Consider the following 25,479-nt stretch of genomic DNA (forward strand, 5'->3'; position numbering starts at 1 on the left):
AGCTGAAGATAACCTCTAGTTAAAACTTTATAAGCAGGTGCAGCAACAGTTTTTTTTTTTTTTTTTTTTTCCCCTTTTGGGATAAAGATTTTACATAAATGCTGACCGTAATGGTCAGCATTTATTAATGTAAAATCTTTATCCCAAAAGGGGAAAAAAAAACGGTTGCTGCACCTGCTTATAAAGTTTAACTAGAGGTTATCTTCAGCATGTTAGTCAGATTCATCTAAATTTGCTAGTTCATCTTAACACTAACTCTCCAGACTGACAAAACCGTTGTCCAAAGGCTTAACTACATCATCCAGAATGCAAACGCCCTAAGATAGGAAATGTGTTTGTTGGCTGGATCACCAGGTGAAATAAAGAGGAAAAAAGGAAAACTAATGCAGCCAGCACATCTAAGGATTACCAATTAAACTGTTGGATACTAAAAATCCCTTCGCAGGCTTATCGCTTCAGTAGTTTGGTAGGATAGGTATAGATTAAGCTTTTTTTTTTTTTTTTTTTTTTTTTTCCCCCCCATGTGCACTAATGAAAACAAGTTTAATCTCACAGTAGTTGCTTTAAAGTGGTTGTAATCTTCTAAAATGAAAAATGAGCAAAGCATAGCCTCATAGTATGTGCGACCTCTGACTCCTGGAAGATGAGAAATACCATCTCTCAAATGTTTTAAAATATTTTTTAAAGCTGTGGAGGAGAGGACTGCAGATAAATAGGCCGGGTATCGCTATGTAGGAGGATTTAATGCATCATTGTATATCACCTGAGGCTAGCCATTTCAGTTGGTTTATTATCATTTTAAAACCAAAGGAGAGGTTTAAAATATGCGTTTTGTTCTTGTTTTATTCAGGCTGTCAACACTAAAAGGAATGCCTCGTTTGAGCTGAGTCTTGCAGGTATTTTGTATAAAAGGTGTCTTTTTTTCTAGCTATTTGTGTTTGTTTGTTTTTTTTGTTTTTTTTTGTTTTTGTTTTTTACAGAGTACATATGAAGGATCCTAGATGTTTCAGGTTGAGGTAGTAGATTGTATAGTTTTGGGGTCACACCCGATCTGGGAGATAACTATACAGTTTACTGTCTTTCCTGCAGCATCTCTTGGCAACAGTCCTCTGGATTACAAATGATTTTCTTTCTCCTAAGTGGCTATGATGTGGAATGTGATGGCTATATTGTACCATGAACCAAGCCAGGAAGATTTGAATGAATTCCATAAAAGTATTAATGTGCTCCCTTCAGGGTGAGGTAGTAAGTTGTATTGTTTTAGGGGGCAGGGATATTTTGCTCCTATTAGGTGATAACTATACAGCTTACTGCCTTCCCAGAGGTGGAGTATTTTACATTGAGTACATGTATATGACATGCCAATTAAAAAAAAATCAGCGCTTGCAATATAAATTTGATTATTCTGATTCATTTGAATGCCTTTATATTTTACAAGTTGCCTATTTTGTCTAAATGTTAAGCCTTGGTATGTTTCTTAAAATGTTCTCTTTTTTGTTTGCTTATGTAATTAGCCAGTCTTTGTCAGTGCTTGATGGAATATCTGTGTTGTCATTAAAGAGGAAGTAAACTTCCCTCCTAATGTTTGTACCTATAGGGAAGCCTATAATAAGGCTTACCTATATGTACTGTAAATATCTCCTAAACGTGCACAGTTTAGGAGATACTTACTGTATACTATGCCAAGGACGTAATTGGCGCAGGGTCCTGTGCGGCAACCGGCGGCTCCCGCACACATTCGCGGGAGTAACGTCACGCGGCTCTGGCCAGTCACAGTTAGAGTATGTGGACCTGGAGGGAATACAGGCGAAGATGGATGCGACCTCCAGCGGGGACGACGAGGGCTTTGTTTGCAGGTAAGTGTCACATAATGTGCTAGTATACGTTGCAAGTAAAAAAAAAACTTCTTTAAGCAGTTTTTCCCCTTCCCTGATAGAAAAAGAGAAGGTCCTGTCATTCCTCTTAAGTGATGAGCCTTGGCTATGTGACAGTCCTAATTTGCATGTTTTTTGTATTTAACCGCTTCTGGACCATTCGCCGCAGTTATACTGCGGCAGGTTGGCTCCCCTACGCAAGCCGTCGTAGCTGTACGTCGGCTCTTTAAGACTCCAGCGGCACGCCCAAAGTATGTCCTCGGAGCTATGCGAGTGCCCAGCAGGCATGATGACCGCCGGGCACCTGCGATTGTTCGTGGCAGAGCGAGAACCGGGACCTGTGTGTGCAAACACACAAATCCCGGTTCTCTCAGGGGAGAGATTGTGTGTTCATACTAAGTATGAACACCGATCTGTTTCCTTCCCTAGTCAGTCCCCACCCCCCTTACAGTTAGAACACACCTAGGGAACACCCTATATATATATATATATATATATATATATATATATATATACACACATACATACATATACACACACATATAATATTATGTGTGTGTATATATATATAATATACACACACACACACACCTAATGCTCCGGCTCTCTGCCCTCCTCCCCCCTGGATCATACTGCTGCCTTATACACATAATGCTGTGTCTGTCTGCGCCCCCCCCCCCCCCAAATCCACTCTGCATCACTCTGCTGCCCAATACAGACTCGCCATCAGACTCGGATCTCACCTTCAGCCATGTGCTAAAGCTCCATGCTCCCTCCCACAGTCTCTGATCAGCACTTCTATTGGAAGTCCCCTCCTTCACCCTTCTACTCTTTGCACTACTCCGGCACCTTCCTCTGAGTTCACAGGAGCCAGAAATACAAAGAAGGCATCAGGTAACTCATTATTGACTGTCAGCGTGTATTGAGAACACTGGAAACAACTTTGAGCGGTGTACATCTCCCACAATGTTGATCTGCGGTGTAACCCTTGGGGACCACCAAATTTTTCTATATTATTGGCTATGAAGCCCTTCACAAGAGCAACCGGGCATTTGCATGCTCTGCCCTTCGAAATGCCCAAAGGAAAGATTAGAGACATTGTAATTCTCAGCAACTTCTAACAAGATGACCTTTAATCAGTGGTGTAACCCAATATTTTTTCCAACCATATGTGCCAAGTGTGGTTCTGGTAGGGCCTTGCCTTTACTTTTGAATTTGAATAGCCCTTGAAGTCTCTCCAGGTCTGGCCTTAATTAAAAAAAAAAAAAAAAAGACATTGTAAAGAAAATTGACAAAGTTGTAGATACTTTGGAGGCAGATTGTGAAACGGCTGATGCTAAAACCTCCCTACAGAGATGCCAGCATGATCTGAATTTTTACTTACCGTCAACTTTTTAGCTCAGTAAAAAATGTCCATTTGCACAGGTTATTCTAATCCCATGTTCAGTTTTAGATGGTTTCCCATTTTGCCTTTTATTTGCTGGAATTAAGTTGAATTAAAAAAATGAACCTGGGAGGTTACCAGGTCTTACAATCATTAGGACTTCTAGCAGACTTCCTTTCCCTTAGAATTGGCCTAGACTACGGCATCCCACAAGATCTTGACTGCTGCAGAGCCCATCATAATAAGTTTCAGTGTGGCTTGACCATATTGTTTACTCCCTAAATGACTTCCTAGGCATATTGTCCTATTTAAAAGTGTATCACTTAGCTTTGTAGGAGCACCGTAAAGCCTCTTAAACAGAATTTTACATGTACTATATTTCATATATATACAGATCTATCTATATAGAGATATAAATAAATAAATATATATATATATATATAGCGATAGATAGCTATACATATACCGATAGAGATACCGTATATCTATATAGATGTATAGATTAAACACTGGATCGCATCACTCACCTGGAACTCTGGGTCCTTTACACAATGTCAATCTTTAGGCATTTACTTAGAATCCCTAGACCGAGATCTCCTATGTTCTGCATTCAATACCTGTTCATCCTTCTCTGCTCTTCTATGACAACCTGGTGGCACCGGAAGTCTAGGGCAGTGTTTCTCAACTCCAGTCCTCAAGGCGCCCTAACAGGTCATGTTTTCAGGCTTTCCATTATTTTGCACAGGTGATTTGATCCATTTCAGTGCTTTAGTAATTACCACAGCTGTTTCATCTGAGAGAAATCCTGAAAACATGACCTGTTGGGGTGTCTTGAGGACTGGAGTTAAGAAACAATGGTCTAGCGTAAAATATTACCATATTGGGACCAGCTTACAAAGTTTTCTTTAGGTTGTAATAGGTGCACACACATAGCAAAACCTGTTCTGTCTTGGCAACAGACATTTGATGTTGCCGGCAACGAGGTAATGGCTTGCAAGTTTGGTGGTCCTGTCCGAAAAAAATTCCCTTCTGTTTTTATGTATTTAGCCTTATATCAACCTTTTTCCACATCACTGTTCCAAAGGCTCCCTGGATCGCTCTTTTACACCCTTCTATAAATCTCCCTGCACTTGTCACAATTCAAAGAGTGTAGCCATGAGGGGGTGTGCCCATATGTCCGTGTCATTGAATCCCAGACCCCTGTGAATCGATGAACTTGCTAGCACCATCAGCCTTTGAGACTGTCGGCTTGTAGTTATCAATGAGCTACCAGGGCACTACATTTTTCCTCTACGTTTTTGAAAGCTGCTCAGCTTGCACAAATAGCCTTAGGTAATATTTGTAAAAGGATGTTAAAAACCCTTGACATTAGTTAATTTTGTTTAACTTTGTATATCGCATATCAAACCTACATATTGCATACATGGAAATCTGCAACTTTTTCATTGGTTAAGACTTTAGTGAACGCAATAATGCAGTCTCAAGAAAAATAATCCTCCATGCTGTTATTTGAAAGTCACTACTGGTTAATGTTATTTATATTCCATGTGGTCATAACTTTTCCTGGTGTAAACCTAATTAATTCAGCATTGAGATACCTCTTTTCTCGTGTGTGTGTGTTCTATTTTTTTTTTTTTTTTTTTAAGCCTTGTTAATCGCAAGGAGACATTTTGCTGTCATGTTAACCTATATTTTACTTTTCAGTGAAAAACTATTGTGAGAAAGATATAGATTATCAAGATGAGGGTTTTATAAATGTGTGCGCACTTCCACATAGTTTTGCATGCTTGAACCTCAAGCAGGGTTCATGAAACTGTTAAATATGCATGTAGACCTCAGTCGTATAGGCCCAACTCCATGTATATTTGTCTAAGTGGTACTTTATTTCATCCAAGATCAAGATGGTAGCAGCCGTCCTGAGAACTTCCCAACTGCCCCTTCTTCTGCAGAGGGGACCCCAACAAGCCCAGAACTAGTCCCCTTGGACTCTTCTTTGCGTGCTCATCCTCCTGAAGCTGCTCTGGCAGATCTCCCTCAGAGTTTGCACCCAGAAACTGGACCAGAGGATACTGGGCAGCTGCTAATGCCAACTGAAGCTGAGGATTCTGGGCCAGGAAGACCAAGCGCAGAGGGGGAGGCAACCCAAATGGAACTGTCACCTGCACCAACAATAAGTTAGTGTACCTCCCCTATATTATCAATAGTCTGCGTATACAGTTGCCAAGGCAAGCTAATTAATATATTTTTCCCCTTCCCTTTTACTAGCCTCTTTGTCCCCAGAGCGGGCTGAAGATTCAGATGCGCTTACGGCTGTTAGCAGTCAGCTCGAAGGCTCACCTATGGATACCAGCAGCCTTGCATCAGGTCCTCTGGAGGAGGGAGTTGGAGAGGCCTCTGGAGTTGTAAATCCAGAACAGCCTCTTGTGGTCACCAGTAGTATTGCAGTTGGTCAGCAGCCTGTAGAACTTCCGACTTCAAGTGAGAGTCAGGCAGCTGTATCTCAGCTCGGCGATGAGAGGTAAGAAGTAAAAGTATACTTGCAGAAATAAAAATGGTAAAATGGACAGTGATGTTGGGATGGGTGACCTCATCTGGAAGTTTGGATGGATGGATGTAAATTTGCTAAACAAGGTTGGGAATCACTATGGCAGCATGGTAAGGTTTAGGATATTTTTTGAAAGGAAAACAAAGCAAGCAAAAAACAAATGTTTTATATTGGTTGACCAGTCTTTAGACGTGTTGGTTGTATTATGCAAGTACAAAAAAAATACCTGTTGATGTTACCAGAAATGCAGTGCCTGCATATCTTTCATCAGGCCTGTTGTAAGGATAAACAAGGGCAGGCTTATTTCATAAGCTACCTCTAAAGATGCATTGTCACCATGCTGTCACCAAAGGCCAAGTGTGTTATTTGCAGGGTTATTAAATTTAAAAAAAAAAAAAAGCATCTGTGTACAATTTCAGCATACCTGGATGAAGTGACTCCCATGTGCATGCATTGTGGTTGTCATCCCGAGCCTACCACTCAGTGGTCAAAGGCATAGACTTGAAGCCTGGGCAGAGATGTTTGTACCAATGAGGGGAGCACTTGGACGTCGCTGGAGTGGACGAAAATTTGTTACCACTTTAATTTTTTTCCTGTTTTGTCGCTATTCGCTTTGTGGTCCTGCTTCTACTCATCTGACTTGTATATAGGGGATAGATGGGGGTCACTGCGTACATGCACTGTGAGAAGAGGGCAAATTTGGACATTTTGGGAGCACCATTTGTGAGTAGTGGCAGAAGCATAGTAGGGAGGATTAATTAGAGCACATCTGTACTAAGAGTATGTAAACCTGAATGATGTACTTGGATTACTTCTTTTTGGTCTGTTAAATATACCATTGAAAGTATTTTGTTATATCTGTTACGTAAGAATAAAAAAGTGTTGATCTTGTCAGAAATTCAAAGTTGTCTTATGCCCTCTACATACTTTTGTGGTATCTTGGTCTGCTTAGCCCTCCTGGTTCTCTTGTTGTACATAATGAATTCTGAGAGAAGGTTTATCAGAAGACAGTGCAGGGCTGAATACACTCACCCCCCCAAAAAATGTTGTGTTATCAGACTTAAAGCGGAGTTTCACCCGAAAATGGAATTTCTGGTTCTCCCAAAAAGAGGTGAAGCAATGGTTTAGTGGCCATAAAAATGTGTGTTGCCAGATACGTTCCTGTTTCGGTAACCCCAAGATAGGCTTATGGTGTAGGGCTTCCCACGGGTGCTTTAGTGTGTTCTTGTCAGATTTGCTGTTGTCTGGCTCAAATGTTAAGCTGTTCCTTTACCTTTCAGCTCCACAGCGGCCCCATCTAATGAGTTGCCTTCTACTAGAGATCCTGCTGTGGCCTTGTTAGTAGGTGATTCAGGTGGTATCCTAGAAGAACCACTTCCATCTACGAGTAGTGAAGAAGAGGATCCTTTGGCTGGTTGGTTTTTTTTTTTGTTCTTACACCAAGCTTTTGTTCAGTTTTGTAAGCCAGCGTGAAAAGAACTTCCTTTAGGGGAAATGCATTAAAAATTGTTCCATAATATCCTTGCTTTTATAGGTATAAATCTACCTGAGGGAGTGGATCCATCCTTCCTTGCAGCTCTTCCAGAAGACATTCGCAGGGAGGTTCTTCAGAATCAATTGGGTATCAGGCCTCCTGCTCGGCCACCTCCTACTGCTGTACCAGTCATTCCTCCACCTGTTGTGGGAAGTGCCGGTGTCACTGAGGTCAGCCCCGAATTCCTGGCTGCATTACCCCCAGCCATACAGGAAGAGGTATGTTGAGACGTATTAACTAAATCTGTGGTTCCCTTCTCTATCCCATCCATTGAGGGATACTGGAGGATTTTCACCTGTGGGTTTCACTGCCGCCTACAGATGGATTGGACACTGGCAATTATAAAAAATAGGCCAACCCTGGAAGAGGGAGGAGGACACTACTGTCAGCATGTGTTTTAATATTTTTCTTGTCCTTTGAGGACAGATGTCTTGTCTTCAGCTGTGCTTTGTAAAAGACTCAACTGATTTTGCTAGCATAATTTTTGCTTACCCTTCAACATTTTCTTTTCAATCAACTCTTCTTACCTCTGCTGTTAGAGCTGCCCTCTACGTTCACAGCTGACGGGTATGTCCATTTTCAGCCTGGCTTTTGAAGTGTTGCATCCATACCCTACTGAACTGGATGTTGCGGGATAGGCTTGAGGGTGGCCTTCAGATACTAGTTTCCACATAGGGTGCTTTCCAAATTCTGTTCTGGTAATAAGTTGACCATGGAGCGTTCTTCAGGTCCAGAGCTGCCTCTCTTGCCTCAGCACTTTGTCTGAAGACTCCCTTTTGTGAGTAGCCAGTTTGGACTGGGAAGCAACTCAAGTACATAGGTCACTGTGTGCCTTTTAAAGTTCCCTGTTTCCTGTCCATTTTCTCTGCGGTAGGGGTTAACTCTGTGGGATTAAGCACTAATGTCATCTGCTGGGTTAAGTGCCGTGTGTGCACATGCTACATGCTTTTTTTTTTCTGCCACACAGTGTCGAGGAAGCAATTCTGCATACGCTACTCCTGCTTTGCTAACAGCAATAAAAACTTCTATCTGCTCCTGCTTTCTTGCTTGCAATGACGTCACTAGACGCTGTGAGACTGGAGGTGGAATGTCATGCATGTGCATATACTCTGCAACTCTTGGTGACATGTCTGATTCCCCCACACTTCACCAGCGCCTCAGAACCCAGGATCCAATCCAGCAGCACTAAAGCTGGCCGTAGAACGGATGGCCCCCGGCCATTTCTATGATTCTGGTAGGCTGGAAGTGATGTCATGATGTCACTTCAGGCCCTAGTAGGGAACGCATACGTAGGTCACACCCGCATATGTGAATGGCCGCAAACATACCCGAGAGCAGTAATTGCAGCACTAGACCTCCTCTGTAACTCCAAACTGATAACCTGTAAAAATGTAGCCTATGGAGATTTTTAAGTACCGTATTATGGTGCCATTCCATGAGTGCGCAATTTTAAAGTGTGACATGTTGGGCATCTATTTACTTGGCATAACATCACTGATTTTATATTTTACCAAAAAAATAGGTTATATAGTGTTTTTTTTTTTGGATTAAAAAGTATTAATGTATTAAAGTGTATTTTCGTTACAAAAACTGTGTTCAACCTAGGGTCCCTACTTAAAAAATACATATATAATATAATATTTATAATAATAATATTTATAATAATTATAAAAATAAAAAAAAATATTTATTTTTTTACATTTAGGGGAGAGATGCCAAAATTTGCCTGGGTGGGAGGTGGTTAAATGGAAGGGCCTGGAACAGCTTTTAAAGGCTATATGACATTGTCCACTTGTAATGGGCAATGGCTTATACACAGTTTTGGTTGCACTTTTTTATTTTTATTTTATTTTTTTGCCATTTCACAGGTGTGCGGTTTTAAAGCAAGTGGTTGTAAATTTAACTGCAGTTGTGGCAGGCTTCTGGAGGTTTCCTTTTATCTCCCACATTGGTTTTCTGTCCATACACATATAGAGGACAATTTTGGTAAAGCACTAGACTGCAGAACCCGTGTCTAAGGGGTATATATGATCTGTATGGTCTTTGAGACATAATATCTCTTCAGATCTATTCTGGGTACCCTTATTAAGGATGCTACTGGTGGCAAGAACACCCATCTCCCTCAGTGGAAGAAGCCAAAGGAACAGACTTCAAGTCTTCTCCTTTCTTGTTTGTTTAAAAATGTCCCTTTCATTTCTCCATTCCAATATCATCCACATTCAGACTCTCAGATGCCTAGTTGCAGGAAGTTTGGAAAAAAAAAAGAATGGCTGCACATCCGAGGTTTCTAAAGTGCCTTTATTGAAAATCGCCAGGATACACCAGGGACACCAGATTTTATTCATGTAGACGCATTTCACACATCCAACCTGTGTTTAATCATTACAAGGTTGCAGGAAGTGGTCTCTAGGGGGTACAAGTTAGTTCTTGCTCTAATGTCTTCATTTGAGCTCAGAAATTCTGTATAGAATCCACCAGGGCTGCCATCGCCTTCTTTACCAGGGAGACTTGCTATCTTTGGCCATTAAGGACACGTGCTTGCATGTCTCCATCTTTCCAGAGCTTCAGTGCTTCCTACACTTTGCTGTGGAATCCGTAAACTGCCAGTTTAGTTTTCACCTGTAGTTGTGCACCAAGGTGCTAGCCCCAGTACTATTCTTGCTCTCATGACATCCCCATTTTGGTATGCTTAGCTGACCTCCTGTTGTGGGATCAATCATCATGGTCTGTCAAGCATTGCTTTCACTGTCTAGACATTTACAATGCATTATATTGATCCTGAACCTTCAGAAATTGTAACTGGACACAGCACAGGCCAGAGTGTTGATCCCATAGGAGAAACTTAAGGGGCTTTGATTTCAGATTCAAGATCTCCAGTTCAGAAGTTGTCTGACACTTTTTTACATGTGAGTCTTGGGTCTGATTCATGGCAGTTCCTTTTGCCCTATCCAGATCTCTAGTTTTGCAATAGTCTTTCGTTGTGGGATAAGTCTGTTCAGTCCCTGGACAGACCAAAACCAGGTTGACCCAAGCTTGGTGGCTCTTGGAAGATCCTCAAGACGGATGCCAGCCTGCTGGTTTCATCTCCTGATCACCATCCTGGCGCTTCAGCGATTTGGCTGTTATTGCAGTTTTGGATTATTGTGCTGTGGAGTGTCATCTGATCTGGGTTAATTTGGACGACATTGGGGTGGTGGGTGGTGTATATCAACCATCAGGGAGGCAGTGAGAGAAGTATAGCAGATTCTGTCCTATACGTTTTTAGCCTTGTCTGCTGTGTACTTCCCAGGCGTGACAATTTGAAAGCAGACTTCTCAGCCAGCAATTTCTGGACTTGGAGTGATCCCTACACCTAGAGGGTTTTTTAGAACCCTTGTCAGAAGTGGAGGGAAACCAGATGTGACAACCTAGCCTCCAGTCGTGGAATTAATCACTTCAGCTCTGGAAGATTTACACCCCCCCCCCCCCCCCCCCTTTCTAGACCAGGCCATTTTTTTGCCATATGGCACTGCGTTATTTTAACTGATAATTGCATGGTCGTTAAACATTGTACTCAAAATTTGTTCCTTTTTTTTCCCCCACAAATGGAGCTTTCTTTTGGTGGTATTAAAATACCACCTTTTGCCGTTTTTTTTTTAATTTTTTGCGCTATAAACAAAGACCGCATAATTTTGAAAAAAATTAACTTTTTTTACTTGCTATGAAGCGCATCCAAAAAAAAAAGTAACATTTCATCAATTTAGACCAAAATGTATTCTGCTACATATTTTTGGTAAAAAAAAAAAAAATCTAAGCGTATATTGATTGGTTTGTGCAAAAGTTATAGTGTCTACAAAGTATAGGGTATATTTATGGAATTTTTATTTTTTTACTAGCAATGGTGCCAATCAGTGACTTGGCGGGACTGCAATATTGCAGTGGACAAATCTGACACCTAACTGATACTTTTGACACTTCTTTTTTGGGCACAAGTGACACCAATACAGTGATCAGTGCTAATATGCATTGTCACTGTACTAATGACACTGACAGGGAAGGGGTTAATATCTAGGGAGATTAAGGGGTAATGAGTGGCCAACATGTGTTAATGCATGTGCTATTTTTACTAAGCAATGTGCTGTTTTTTGCTTCCTGCAATGCAGGAAGCAAAAAACAGCACATCGCTGCTGTCAGAAGAATGCCCTGTGTTCACCTACACAGGGCTCAGTTCGGTAATGTCCAGAGCTGATTGTCGGGTGCCGGTGACCAATCAGTGGCCGGCACCCACTGATTGGTGCTGCTGCACAGGCGTGGGTGAACTCTCTACCCTGGCACCGGCTGCCCTGCCGCAGTATATCTACAATGGGCGGTACGCAAGCGGTTAAATATCAGCAAAAAATATTTAAACATTGGTCCCCAGGAGATTTTGGCCATAATATGCTAGCGTGCACCGCATGAGCACATTATGGCAAACAGAACTGGGTAGGAGTCCCCTCCAGTGCTGCACTGTCAGTGCTTCAGTCAGTCATAAGCACTTTCATCTTCTCCCACCTTTGTTCCAGGTTCTGACTCTTTGGCTATTGGCTGGGATGCAGTGATATCACTCCTGTGCATTGGCCAGGGAGTCGCATTGTCACAGCAAAGAGCCAAGCCACGAATGTACGTTGAGCTGCCCACCTGTGGCTCTTGTACACAAAAGTAGGTACGGAGAAGGATTTATTTGTCAGCTTTTTGTAGATTTTTAGGTTTAATTACGCTACTGGACAGGGTTTTTTGCCAGATACAGTACATGGTTTCTGTAGTAAACAGTCCTCCTGTAGGCAGCAGTATAACCTAAAGGTGAAAGACATCTAGTATCCTTCATTGAACTCAAAGTAAAGCGGTTTACAAGAAGTATAAAAATATATGGGCGGCACAGTGGTGTAGTGGTTAGCACTCTCACCTAGCAGTAAAAAGGGTCGCTGGTTCGAATACTCAACCACGACACTACCTGCCTGGAATTTGCATGTTCTCCCTGTGCCTGCGTGGGTTTCCTCCAGGTACTCCGGTTTCCTCCCACACGCCAGAGACATGCTGGTAGGTTAATTGGCTTCTGTCCAAAATTGGCCCTAGTGTATGAATGTGGGTTGGGGATCTTGGTTTGTGGGCTCCTTGAGGGTAGGGACTGATGTGAGTGTGCGATGTATGTGTAAATTGATGGCGCTATATGGGTACCTTAAATAAAATAATAATATAATAGATGAGCATCTTAATGAGATGCAATGTACAGGGATAGGGACAATTGTAGACACGCACACTCACTCAGGTTGAACTGGATGTACTGGTGTCTTTATTCAACCTTACTAACTATGTAACTATATTTATTTTTATTTTGCTAATGACTTTTTATTTTTCTGGCACAGGTTTTGGCACAGCAAAGGGCAGAACAGCAACGGCGAGAACTTGCCCAAAGCACCACGTCGGACACACCAATGGATCCAGTTACCTTCATTCAAACTTTGCCATCAGATCTACGCCGCAGTGTGCTAGAGGACATGGAGGACAGTGTTTTAGCGGTCATGCCCCCTGACATTGCAGCAGAAGCACAGGCTTTGCGCAGGGAACAGGAGGCTCGGCAGAGGCAACTCATGCATGAAAGACTCTTTGGTCATAGCAGCACTTCAGCACTCTCTGCTATCCTCAGAAGTCCAGGTAATATAGACTTCATTAGCTGTCATTCGTAGCTGTAAATAAAGTTAAAAAGTAGCGGTTTGTCATTTACATTTCACTTCTGTATTTTATTTATTGGCTTTTCTATGTCAGTACATCGAGTAAGAAAAGGAATGTAAAAACTCAACCAGCAGAATGGGCATTTGTTAGCATGCATTCATAATATTTCCTGTTCCCCAACCAGTCTAGATTTATTCTACAAGTGCCAATTGGTGCCCATATTAAGTCCCATAGCTGAACCACGAAATGTCCCATTCATCCTCTTTACCCGTCTGTGATTGTGATTGAGCGAAGGAGGATGGTGGAAAATTGGATCAAGGCGAAAAATTAGAATCCGTGTGTGTAGAGAGGATGAACTTTGAGCAGAAAGTAAAGTCATGGCTTTTTAAGAAGGGTAGCAGCTACAAAAAATTGCATATTATGCGTCACATAAGTTGTTAAACTCTTCCCCCATCATCGAAGACTCAGTTTTGTGCTAGTGTCTGAAGGTGATAGATGCTTCCCTGTGTCTGAAGACTTTTTTTTTGGGGGGGGGGGGGGGGTGGCCTTTGTTCCCAGATCTGAACCTCCCACTACTGCCAACAGGAACTGTACCGAGATCCCACTTACAAGAGTGGGGATGGCCTGTAATGTTTGCTGTTTGACGCTAAACCTTATGGCCTTGCTGGCAGGGCGTGCGACAGGTTCAAGTCAGTGATTCTTCTATAGTGGACTCAAGTTCCCTAAATTTCCTGTGAAGGTGACACGTCAGAGACAGGTGACTCCTTTAGAGCATAAGCAGCCAGCCCTGGGCTCCAAGCAAAGTCTCACGATGCCTCAGTTCTGTAAGAACTGGACCCCCCCCGGCCACCGTTTCTGGGTGCAAATCCATCCTCTTTGTGAAGGAGAACCTGCATTGGTGCAAGTGAAGGGATGTCTGGGGGTGGACCTAGGTTACAGATGACTGCTTTCCTCTTCTATAGTGTATGCACTCTAAAGCATCTTGAAGTGCAGTTTTGTTTTTGGCCCTGGAATAACTAAAAGGGGTCATCACATCGGCGCTGGTAAAGAGTGTTCTCAAGGCTTTTTTTTTTTATTAGTGGTATTTATATATAGCACTGAATGTAACTATTTAACTGACCATTTACTAAGTTCTTTACATATATTTTGTACATTCACATCAGTCTCTGCCCTCAAACAGCTTACAATTTAATGTCTTTAATTCACATTTATACAAATATTAGGGCCAATTTAGACAGGAGCCAATTGCCCTACATGCATGTCTTTGGAATGTGGAAAGAGACCCGCATAGGAAGAATATGCAAAATGCTCTTAATGCCATGGTTGGTATTTAATCCGACTGACTAACCACTTAGCCTCTCTTATTCTAAACTGTTCAGTTTCCAAGCCAAACCTACAGCTCATTCTGGACTGCAAGGGTCTCGACAAGTTCCTGAACATACAAAAATCCAGGGTGTTCAGAAAGGTGTTGCCTCTGGTTTTGAGTTTGTTGAGAACCTTGGGAATCTATTGTGGGGTACCGAAACAGCTGGCTTTTATTGGCTCAGAAACTGACTGCGAATGTCCAGCAAGACAGTACACATTTCAGAGGTCAGATCATTGGAAAGTTCCTTGGTTTGGACTTGCATGAAAGTGCTGGTGAAGTTCATAGCTACCTTTTTGATGTGGTCTTCTATGCCCACTTTCACTCTAGAGATGTTTAGCGCAATTTCCTGTTGGTATGGGACAAATGTCAAGAGTACTTGAATCTGTCAATGCATCCAAGATCAGTTTGGCTCTGGAATGGTGAATATCCACTCTGCTGTTAAATACAGGAAAATCTTTCCTTTCAATGCACTGCAGGATCTTGATGATGGCTGCCATCACCTCAAGCTTGAGCAATGTAGTTGTCAAAGTAGCTAAATTTGCCAATCAGCATTCAGCAAACGGCTTTCCTACACTGGTCTATCGGTGACTCCCCTTTAGGGTTCAATCAGTGCCATGGCTGTGAATGTACATAATTTACCGAGGAGTAATGGGAAGCCAAGCAGACCTATCATCTGCCTGTCCTTCATAGAGTGCTTTTTTTGACTAAAAAAAAAAAAAAAAAAACTACTAGTTTTAGAATGAAAAAATGACTGCCTTTTAATTGTCTTTCTAGCATTTACAAGTCGCTTAAGTGGAAACCGAGGAGTTCAGTATACACGGCTGGCAGTGCAGAGAGGAAGCACCTTCCAGATGGGAAACAGCAGTACCCACACAAGGTAAGGGTAACTTGATCATGCTGATCACTGGGTTTGCTGCAGGTTGTATCCCTTTTTTGTTTAAACTCTAGAAAAAAATAGCTGATCATTAGTTCATTTAAAAGTACATGTGTATTTCTAATTTGCCCTGATTAGACCTAGGATATTATTATTTTGCCAAGCTGGATTCTTGTAAGAAGTCAGTCAACTAGCTCCTTCAGAAAAAGCCTACAATGGCAGCCTTTATATTACCGTCATGACAGGTTTACTTTCAAGCTGAACTGCAGGCCAACAGCTAAATGCATATATATATGAGTTTTTACCTGCCAAACAAATTGTGTGGTTTTTTGTTTTTGTTTTTTTTTTGGGTTAACTAACGTTTAGAGGTCTTGTCCTTTCCCCAAACTGTTAACACTTGTTAATAGGTGAAAGTTCACTAACCCTTTCTCTCTCCTTCTAGGCCTGCAGGCAGTAATGTGGACAGTTTGCTCAGACTAAGAGGGCGACTTTTGTTGGATCATGAAGCTCTCTCATGTTTGCTTGTACTGCTCTTTGTAGATGAGCCAAAACTTAACACCAGCCGTTTGCACAGAGTCTTGAGGAACCTCTGCTACCATGCACAAACCCGAAACTGGGTTATCAAAAGCCTTCTGTCAATCCTGCAACGCAGCAGTGAGAGTGAACTCTGCATAGAGAGTCCCAAGAGTTCTTTAAGTGGCCCTGATAAAAGGGGTGCTGCCAAGGCTTGTTCTTCCAGCCACGATAATCGTCCTTTAGAACTGCTGCACAAAATGGAATCCAAAAACTCCAATCAGCTCTCTTGGCTCTCTGTTTCAATGGATGCTGCCCTTGGATGCCGAACAAACATATTCCAAATCCAGAGGTCATTGGGACGCAAGCACACAGAGAAGCATGCTGCTTGTGGCTCTACTGTTCATATCCACCCTCAGGCTGCCCCTGTGGTGTGCAGGCATGTGTTGGACACGCTTATACAGTTGGCCAAGGTAAGTGGAAATGTGGTTGAAAAAATAGAATATATGATGCTTTAGAAAAACATGTCTGAATATAGTTTTCCATTTGTTTTGGTAGTCTTTTCTCCGAGAAAACGAAATGGACATCACATACTGAGAAAATGTTTTGGGTTATATTTTTGGGGGGGGCGGGGGGGTGTTGGGTTTTTTTTTTTTCTTCTTTTTAAAGGACAGGTGCATTTTTACTGCAAAAAATTGGTTAAGCATATAGGTCAACTACAATAAAGTAGGTAATCCTCACTTGTTTTTTATGTGCCTACTTCATGCACAAAGCTTTTCCACTGATGTCATTGTAGCACATCCCTAGTTCCGGAGGTGAGGCCAAGAGGGTGGTCTCTGTGTGAAGTAAGGTATTATTTACACTCAGTCCGGTCAGGTTTTGGCCTTTTTTTTTTTTTTTTTATGCTTTTTGAAAGGCCTATGGCTTTGTGCTCCCTTGTTTAACCTCTTTACAATGGCTGAATGCACATATGCGGCCTCTTGGCATGTCCCAGGGAATACTTTTTCCTGTGTTCTGTATTGTACAAGTAAGAGGAATTTTGAATTGGCCTGTAAATTTGATATCTTGGATTACAGTAATGGACACAGACCACCCTTCCATACCTTACTCTGCATTGCTTGCTACAAAACTGAGGATTCACAGAGTAGTGTAGAGTTACAGGGGAGGCACCAAGGGGGGGGGGGGGTGTTTTGCAAAGCCTTGCCAGTGTCCAATTAACCACTTCAGCCCCGGAAGGATTTACCCCCTTCCTGACCAGAGCACTTTTTACAATTTGGCACTGCGTCGCTTTAACTGCTAATTGCGCGGTCATGCAATGCTGTACCCAAACGAAATTTGCGCCTTTTCTTCCCACAAATAGAGCTTTCTTTTGGTGATATTTGATCACCTCTGCGGTTTTTATTTTTTGCGCTATAAACAGAAAAAGACCGAAAATTTTGAAAAAAAATGAAATTTTCTACTTTTTGTTCTAAAAAAAATCCAATAAACTCAATTTTAGTCATACATTTAGGCCAAAATGTATTCGGCCACATGTCTTTGGTAAAAAAAAAATGTCAATAAGTGTATAATTATTGGTTTGCGCAAAAGTTATAGCGTCTACAACCTAGGGTACATTTTCTGGAATTTACACAGCCTTTAGTTTATGACTGCTATGTCATTTCTTGAGGTGCTAAAATGGCAGGGCGGTACAAAACCCCCCCAAATGACCCCATTTTGGAAAGTTGACATCCCAAGGAAATTGCTAAGAGGCATGTTGAGCCCATTGAATAATAATTTTTTTTGTCCCAAGTGATTGAATAATGACACAAAAAAAAAAATTACAAAAAGTTGTCACTAAATGATATATTGCTCACACAGGCCATGGGCATATGTGGAATTGCACCCCAAAATACATTCAGCTGCTTCTCCTGAGTACAGGGATACCACATGTGTGGGACTTTTTGGGAGCCTAGCCGCATACGGGGCCCCGAAAACCAATCACCGCCTTCAGGATTTCTAAGGGCGTAAATTTTTTATTTCACTCCTTGCTATCTATCACAGTTTTGAAGGCCATAAAATGCCCAGATGGCACAAACCCCCCCAAATGACCCCATTTTGGAAAGTAGACACCCCAAGCTATTTGCTGAGAGGCATGTTGAGTCCATGGAATATTTTATATTTTGACACAAGTTGCGGGAAAGAGACAAATTAGGTTTTTTTTGTTTTGTTTTGTTTTTGCATAAAGTTGTCACTAAATGATATATTGCTCACACAGGCCATGGGCACATGTGGAATTGAAAATGAAGAAAGACAAGAAAAAACTTTTTTTTTTTTTTTTTTTTTTTTTTTTTTTTCTTTTGTCAATTTTCAAAACTTTGTGACAAAAAGTGAGGTCTGCAAAATACTCACTATACCTCTCAGCAAATAGCTTGGGGTGTCTACTTTCCAAAATAGGGTCATTTGGGGGGGGGGGGGGGGTTTGCCACCTGGGCATTCCATGGCCTCCGAAACTGTGATAGGCAGTGAAGAGTGAAATCAAAAATTTACACCCTTAGAAAGCCTGAAGGCGGTGCTTGGTTTTCGGGGTCCCGTGCGCGGCTAGGCTCCCAAAAAGTCTCACACATGTGGTATCCCCGTACTCAGGAGAAGCAACAGAATGTATTTTGGGGTGTAATTTCACATATGCCCAATGGCATGTTTGAACAATATATCATTTAGTGACAACTTTGTGCAAAAAAAAATAAAACATTTTGTCTTTTTCCCACAACTTGTGTCACAATATAAAATATTCCATGGACTCGACATGCCTCTCAGCAAATAGTTTGGGATGTCTACTTTCCAAAATGGGGTCATTTGGGGGGGGTTTTGAACTGTCCTGGCATTTTATGCACAACATTTAGAAGCTTATGTCACACATTACCCACTCTTCTAACCACTTGAAGACAAAGCCCTTTCTGACACTTTTTGTTAACATGAAAAAAAAATTTATTTTTTTTTTTGCTAGAAAATTACTTTGAACCCCCACACATTATATAATGCCCTACATATTAAAATGGTGGGTGTTTCTTTTTTTTTTTTTTTCCACACAGTATTTGCGCAGCGATTTTTCAAACGCATTTTTTGGGGAAAGAACACACTTTTTTAACATTTTAATGCTCTAATACACACTATATTGCCCAAATGTTTGATGAAATAAAAAAGATTATCTTAGGCCGAGTACATGGATACCAAATATGACATGCTTTAAAATTGCGCACAAACGTGCAGTGGCAACAAAATAAATATATTTTTAAAAGCCTTTACAGGTTACCACTTTAGATTTACAGAGGAGGTCTACTGCCAAAATTACTACCCTCTGATCTGACCTTCGCGGTTACATTTGACGCCAGACCAACGCTTGCGTTCGCCTTAGCACGAGAGCAGGGGGGGACAGGGGTGCTTTTTTCTTTTTCTTTCTTATTTTTTTGATTTTTTATCTTATTTTTAAACTTCCTTTTCATTTTTTTTTTTTTTTTAATCATTTTTATTATCTCAGGGAATGTAAATATACCCTATGATAGCAATAGGTAGTGACAGGTACTCTTTTTTTTCTTTTTTTAAACAATTGGGGTCTATTAGACCCTAGATCTCTTCTCTGCCCTCAAAGCATCTGACCACACCAAGATCGGTGTGATAAAATGCTTTCCCAATTTCCCAATGGCGCTGTTTACATCCGGCGAAATCTAAGCTTCCGGTTTCTTAGGCCATAGATGTTTGGAGCCACTCTGGTCTCTGATCAGCTCTATGGTCAGCTGGCTGAATCACCGGCTGCATTCTCAGGTTCCCTGTTGAGATAAGAGAGCCAGAGAAAAACACGGAAGACGGTTGGGGGGGGGGGGCATTCCCTCCCACTGCTTGTAAAAGCAGTCTAGAGGCTAATTAGTCGCTAGGATTGCTTTTACATGAAAGCCGACCGCTGGCTGAAAAGAATGATACCAAGATGATACCTAAACCTGCAGGCATCATTCTGGTATAACCACTCAAAGTCGTGAATGACGTACCTGAAGACAAAAAAATGGTTAACAATAAAACACAATAAACGGTAAAGTATAAAAAATTGCATACCTGAAAAGCAAACATGATAAAACATAATAACGATAAAACATTGCAGAATAGAATGCAGTAAAAAAGAGCAGAACAATAGAGAGAACAATGAAACGACAACTATTTTTTATTTTATATATTTTTTTTTTTTACACTTTTTTTCTAACTAACTTTTATAACTGTAACCGGTTCCAGGTTCGGGTCTCTCAAAATGCGATGGCATCTTGGGAGACCCTGTGAAAGTGTGTCCTAGTCTGTGCAGTGTTGTACGCTAATACTCAACTAGTGAATGGTAGTGTTCAAAATATTCACCAATGCAAAGACCAGGATTATCAGGACAGGAGGGACAATAATAGCGGGTGTCACGCCTATATCCGCACTTGCTGCAGACACGACATCTTTTTTGGGGGGGTTCGTTGGGTAGGGGTACTCGGGAGGACATAAAAATGCCTCTCATGCAGCCGACTGCATTTGGTTGGGGATGTGAATGGGAGAAGTACGGGTGCTGCAGAAGCGGTGGGTTCCCAATTAGGATTGGCGAATGCAGCAGGAAGGGCACTATGGGCATGACGGGCCTGTGTTTGTCTTCTTCTTGGTGGAAGCGGGACACTACTTGTGCTTGCCACCTCACCAGCTTGAACTGCACTTATGGGACTCGCCACGTCACCAAGTGTTACTGCAGTGCTGGTTTGACTACGACCGGGGTGTACTAGGCCGCTGGTGCTTGCCAGTTCACCAAAACGCTACCAAAAAAAACCTGTTAGCGATCGCAGGGATCAGGCCTGACTCTGCGAATGCTGCAGTTTAGTGTTTTGTAAGTGACAGTGATCGATTACTGCACTTGGGTGGGGTGGGCTGGGCCGGGCAGAGGGGCAAAACGCAGGTGCTAGCAGGTATCTGGGCTGATCCCGCTAACACTGCGTTTTTGGGAACCCTAAACTGCTGGGGACGCTAGTATAGATCTGATCGGATCAGATATTGATCCGTTCAGATACTATACCACTAAGGGAGGTGTAGGGTGCGTGCGTGGGTGTTAGCGGTACTGGCACTAACCTGAGGCTGCCTGGGGCTGGTGCTTGCCAGTTCACCAAAATGCTACCAAAAAAACTGTTAGTGATCGCAGGGATCAGGCCTGACTCTGCGAGCGCTGCAGTTATGCGTTTTAGTGTTTTGTAAGTGACAGCGATCGATCGATACTGCACTTGGGTGGGCTGGGCCAGGCGGAGGGGCAAAACGCAGGTGCTAGCAGGTATCTGGGCTGATCCTGCTAACACTGTGTTTTTGGGAACCCTAAACTGCTGGGGACGCCAGTATAGATCTGATCGGATAAGATATTTTTCCGTTTAGATACTATACCACTAAGGGAGGCGTATGCTGCGTGTGTGGGTGTTAGCGGTACTGGCGCTAATCTGACGCTGCCTGGGGCGACTCATATCACCGCAGGGCGATAAGGGGGCTAAACCTTTATTAGGTAATAAATGGCGGGTGCCCTGACACTATAAAAAATAAACGAACTAACCAGCGTCACCCGTAACACTTATACGGTGATCAGTGGTAAAAGGGTTAACTAGGGGGCAATCAAGGGGTTAAAACCTTTATTAGGTAGTATATGGGGGTCCCTGACGCTATAAAACGCTGACGGCAAACCTAAATATTTACCTCCCTAACTAGCTTCACCAGTGACACTAATACAGCGATCAGAAAAACGATTGCTTAGTGACACTGGCGACGGGGGGGTGATCAAGGGGTTAAAACTTTATTAGGGGGGGTTAGGGGGGTACCCTAGACCTAAAAGGGGCTAACACTAACTGCCCTACCACACAAACTGACACCAATGCAGTAATCAGGAAAAAAAAAAACTGCTTGGTGTCAGTGTGACGGGGGGGGGGGGGGGGTGTAATAATGTGTGCCTGGCTTGTTCTACTGTGTGTGTTGTGCACTCACATCGATGTCTTCTCTCCTCGGCGCCGGAACGGAAAATACCGAGACGAGGAGAGATGACATCATTTCCTCTGCTGCTGTTTAGCATACAGCAGCAGAGGAATGATCCCATTGGCTGGGAGCGATCACGAGGGGGGGGGCTCATGAATGGATGGCCTCCCCCTCACCTCCGATCGCCGGGGGACAAACGCCGACCGTCTTGGGCATCGGGGGGGGGGGGGGGGATGTTCCGATCGGACCCCCCGCCCGCGGGAGGCAGATCACGTACAGGTACGTAATTCTGCCTGCCTGTGCCATTCTGTCGACGTATATCGTCGTGAGGCGGTCGGCAAGTGGTTAAAGTGTTATTGAACCCACAGCTGTGAAAATCAGTTTGTTTATGTTATAAAGCTTGCTTGTTATACTCACTGTGCATCCTAAGGGGTTAATCCACTGCATTGTGTAAAAAGGCAGTTTGATCCTGTTTTCTCTGATCCTCTTCTTCCACAGTCCCCTAACTATGCTCCTGATAACAGAGCCTTTGGCGTCACACTGCACATGCTCAGTTTGGCGTGTATGGCTAGAGAGTTTTTGTTTTTTTTTTCTTAGGAAGGTGAATGTGATCAGCACAGGGCCAATCAGCACTGTCCAGACGGTCAGAGGTGCCCTGCAGCCTCATAGTACAGTCAGAGTAAAATGAAATCTCCTTTTACAAGCTTTAACCAGACACTGATAGAAGTCACAGGACTGCTATATACTGCTGACAAGAAAAAGCATTTAGCAGTATATATTTACTAAAATAATTGCATTTCCACTGTGTGAGACCAGATATAGTGAATGCAGGGTCCTGGGTTTAGTAACACTTTAACTGAATGTATGAGCTTATATCTCAGGGCCTATGATTCCTTTAAGGAAAAGGGAGGAGGTAATCCCTAAAGCTGCACATTCATCTCGTCCTGTGGTTAGTGTCAGAGTGGCAACCTCAGCCTGGGCTCCAAACAGGCCATGCTGCTGACACGTTTCGCTTGAAGTGGTATTAAACCCAAAATTGTAACACATTGCAGCTTGCCAATCATTAGATGTGGTGGCTGCATTCGTTTTTCTTTCTTGTAAGGCTTTCTGTTTTCACCTGATGATCTGGCCAGTAAAACACTATCTGTATACGAGTGTCCCCACTGGATGAAGGAGCACAAAGAACACGTTTTTGGTCAGCAGCTTTGTTAATCTTGGGGGGGGGGGGGGGAGGGGAGTGTTACATGTACTAGCAGATTTAGATGCACTAAAACATTTAAGCCTAACTCCTGCTCACACTTTACAAGCATTTACATCCACAGTTTTTTTTTTTTTTTTTTATTCCTTTTGGGATAAAGGATTTACATAAAATTCTCATGCCTCTAACTGTTGCATCTGCAAGAGAGCTTATTCTTTTGAAAACAGATTTATTGGCCAGATCACCGGGTCAGAGAGCCTAAAAAAGAAAAAACTAATGTAGCCATCACATATAAGAATTAGTAAACTGCAATATGTTTGCTTTTGGGTTTAATACCGCTTTAATTTGCTTGTTGAAAATCTGATTGGCTTTAACAGTAAGTTATATAGGAAAGCTATTATGAATATGCCTTGACGGCATATTTTACTAAAAAAGGGTGATGCTGGTGAAATCGATTTTCTCTTCTGGCCCATTGGGGAAATTTACATTTCTTTTTGGTGAAACATCTGCTACCTACAGAAGTATGGACACAAAGAAATGTTTCTTCCCTTTTGGGCTGTACAGCAGCAGATAAATCTGCAGAAGGGACTTCTCATCTGTCCCAGGAAAATTAATCAGCTGGAGGAAGCCTGCCTCCCTTCATCATACTACATGGTTTTAATGCTTGAAGAGCATATCAATAATGGAATGTTTGGTCCTAAAAAAAAAAAAAACTTTCTGGAGTGACTGTTCTGATCTGTTAGTATCTGGACACATCTCAAGCACAATGCGTAGTTTAGATGTGTATATGGCATAACATTTCCTACTGTAATTTAGACTGAAAGACTTCGGTTTCCTTATTTGTGATGCTGTTAAAGAAGCCCTTTCACCAACTTAAAGCGAAACTTCCACTCATTTCCACAATTGGCACCTTTTGGGGGGGAGGGGGGACAGGATAACTATCTTTGACGGTTATCTTTTTCCCACTTCTGGGAGTCCGCGCCGCGGCCCATGACATCACTACGGGGCTCCCTCCTCCTCCCCCTCCCGCCGGGCCAGTAGGAGAGAGGAGCGGGGCCTCATGGATGCGCAGTAGGGTTCCGGGGGGCCCGAAAGGCTACACTGCCGGGTTCTAATACCAGCAATGGTGGCTGCAGAACCCGACAGCTGATGGAAATATCAGCTGTGGTGCCGACATCGCTGGACTCCAGGACAGGTAAGTGTCCTATTATTAAAAGCCAGCAGCTGCAGTATGTGTAGCTGCTGGCATTTATTTGTTTTTTGGGGGCATACCTCCGCTTTAAATCAAGAAAAATCACAGAAAAACCAAGTATTAAATCGATTGCTTACTTGCAGCTTAATTAAAAATATTATTTTAATCACTTGCCATTTGTCTCTGAACTTGCTAGCAATTTTTAAATCGGATAGTTTTTGAGTAAGACCAGCTCACGCTGAAAACGCACTACTTCAGCGTGATTTCAAAGCCGCTGGTCAGTACGGTTTCATGTTCAGCTTGTTGATATCTGTGCAACTGCATGCACATGTGTCTATGCAAGTTGTACATGAACTCGCCAAAAAGAGTGCAGGAACCTTTTTCAAAATTGGTGCAAGTTGGAGTCGCACTGATTTGAACGGTTCAATAGGCTCATATGGGGTGCAACTTTAAACTGTTTAACCACTTGCTTACTGGGCACTTAAACCCCCCTCCTGTCCAGACCAATTTTCAGCTTTCAGCGCTGTCGCACTTTGAATGACAATTGCGCGGTCATACAACACGGTACCCAAATGACATTTTTATCATTTTTTTTTCCCACAAATAGAGCTTTCTTTTGATGGTATTTGATCACCTCTACGGTTTTTATTTTTTGTTAAAAAAAATTGAAAAAGACAGAATTTTTTTTTTTTTAAATTATATTTTTTTTTATATTTTGTTACCAATTTTTGCAAACAGTTAATTTTTCTCCTTCGTTGATGTACGCTGATGAGGCGGCACTGATGGGCACCGATAGGTGGCACTGATGGGTGGCGGTTATGGGCACTGATGGGTGGCGGTTATGGGCACTGATGGGTGGCGGTTATGGGCACTGATGGATGGCGGTTATGGGCACTGATGGGTGGCGGTTATGGGCACTGATGGGTGGCAGTTATGGGCACTGATAGGTGGCAGTTATGGGCACTGATGGGTGGCAGTGTTGGGCACTGATTGATGGCAGCACTGCTAGGTGGCACTTGTGGGCATTGATAGGTGGCACTTGTGGGCATTGATAGGTGGCACTTGTGGGCATTGATAGGTGGCACTTGTGGGCACTGGCAGATGGCACTTGTGGGCACTGGCAGATGGCACTTGTGGGCACTGGCAGATGGCACTTGTGGGCACTGGCAGATGGCACTTGGAGGCACAGATGAGGCATCTGTGCCTACTTCCTCTTCAGGACCGATGTCCCTTTGACATAAGCCGGTGATCGGCTTTTTTTTCCTCCTCACGCTGTCAGCGTGAAGAGAAAACGAAACCGAACACCGAGCTTTTGTT

At 42.6% G+C, this 25,479-nt stretch overlaps 1 protein-coding gene across 10 annotated transcripts in view; it reads left to right on the forward strand.

Annotated features, from left to right (window-relative positions):
* Positions 1–25,479, forward strand: part of HUWE1 (HECT, UBA and WWE domain containing E3 ubiquitin protein ligase 1) — a 233,851-nt gene that overhangs the window by 172,485 nt on the left and 35,887 nt on the right. For all 10 annotated transcript variants that reach the window (XM_073600232.1, XM_073600238.1, XM_073600237.1 and 7 more), the window contains 8 exons: positions 851–896; positions 5,154–5,432; positions 5,524–5,776; positions 7,084–7,217; positions 7,338–7,555; positions 12,719–13,007; positions 15,166–15,268; positions 15,708–16,251. In XM_073600232.1, the coding sequence (XP_073456333.1) occupies positions 851–896; positions 5,154–5,432; positions 5,524–5,776; positions 7,084–7,217; positions 7,338–7,555; positions 12,719–13,007; positions 15,166–15,268; positions 15,708–16,251 (1,866 nt within the window). The remainder of the gene's footprint in view (positions 1–850; positions 897–5,153; positions 5,433–5,523; positions 5,777–7,083; positions 7,218–7,337; positions 7,556–12,718; positions 13,008–15,165; positions 15,269–15,707; positions 16,252–25,479) is intronic.

This window comes from Aquarana catesbeiana, linkage group LG09 (genome assembly GCF_042186555.1).
Source record: "Aquarana catesbeiana isolate 2022-GZ linkage group LG09, ASM4218655v1, whole genome shotgun sequence".
Classification (NCBI taxonomy): domain Eukaryota; kingdom Metazoa; phylum Chordata; class Amphibia; order Anura; family Ranidae; genus Aquarana; species Aquarana catesbeiana.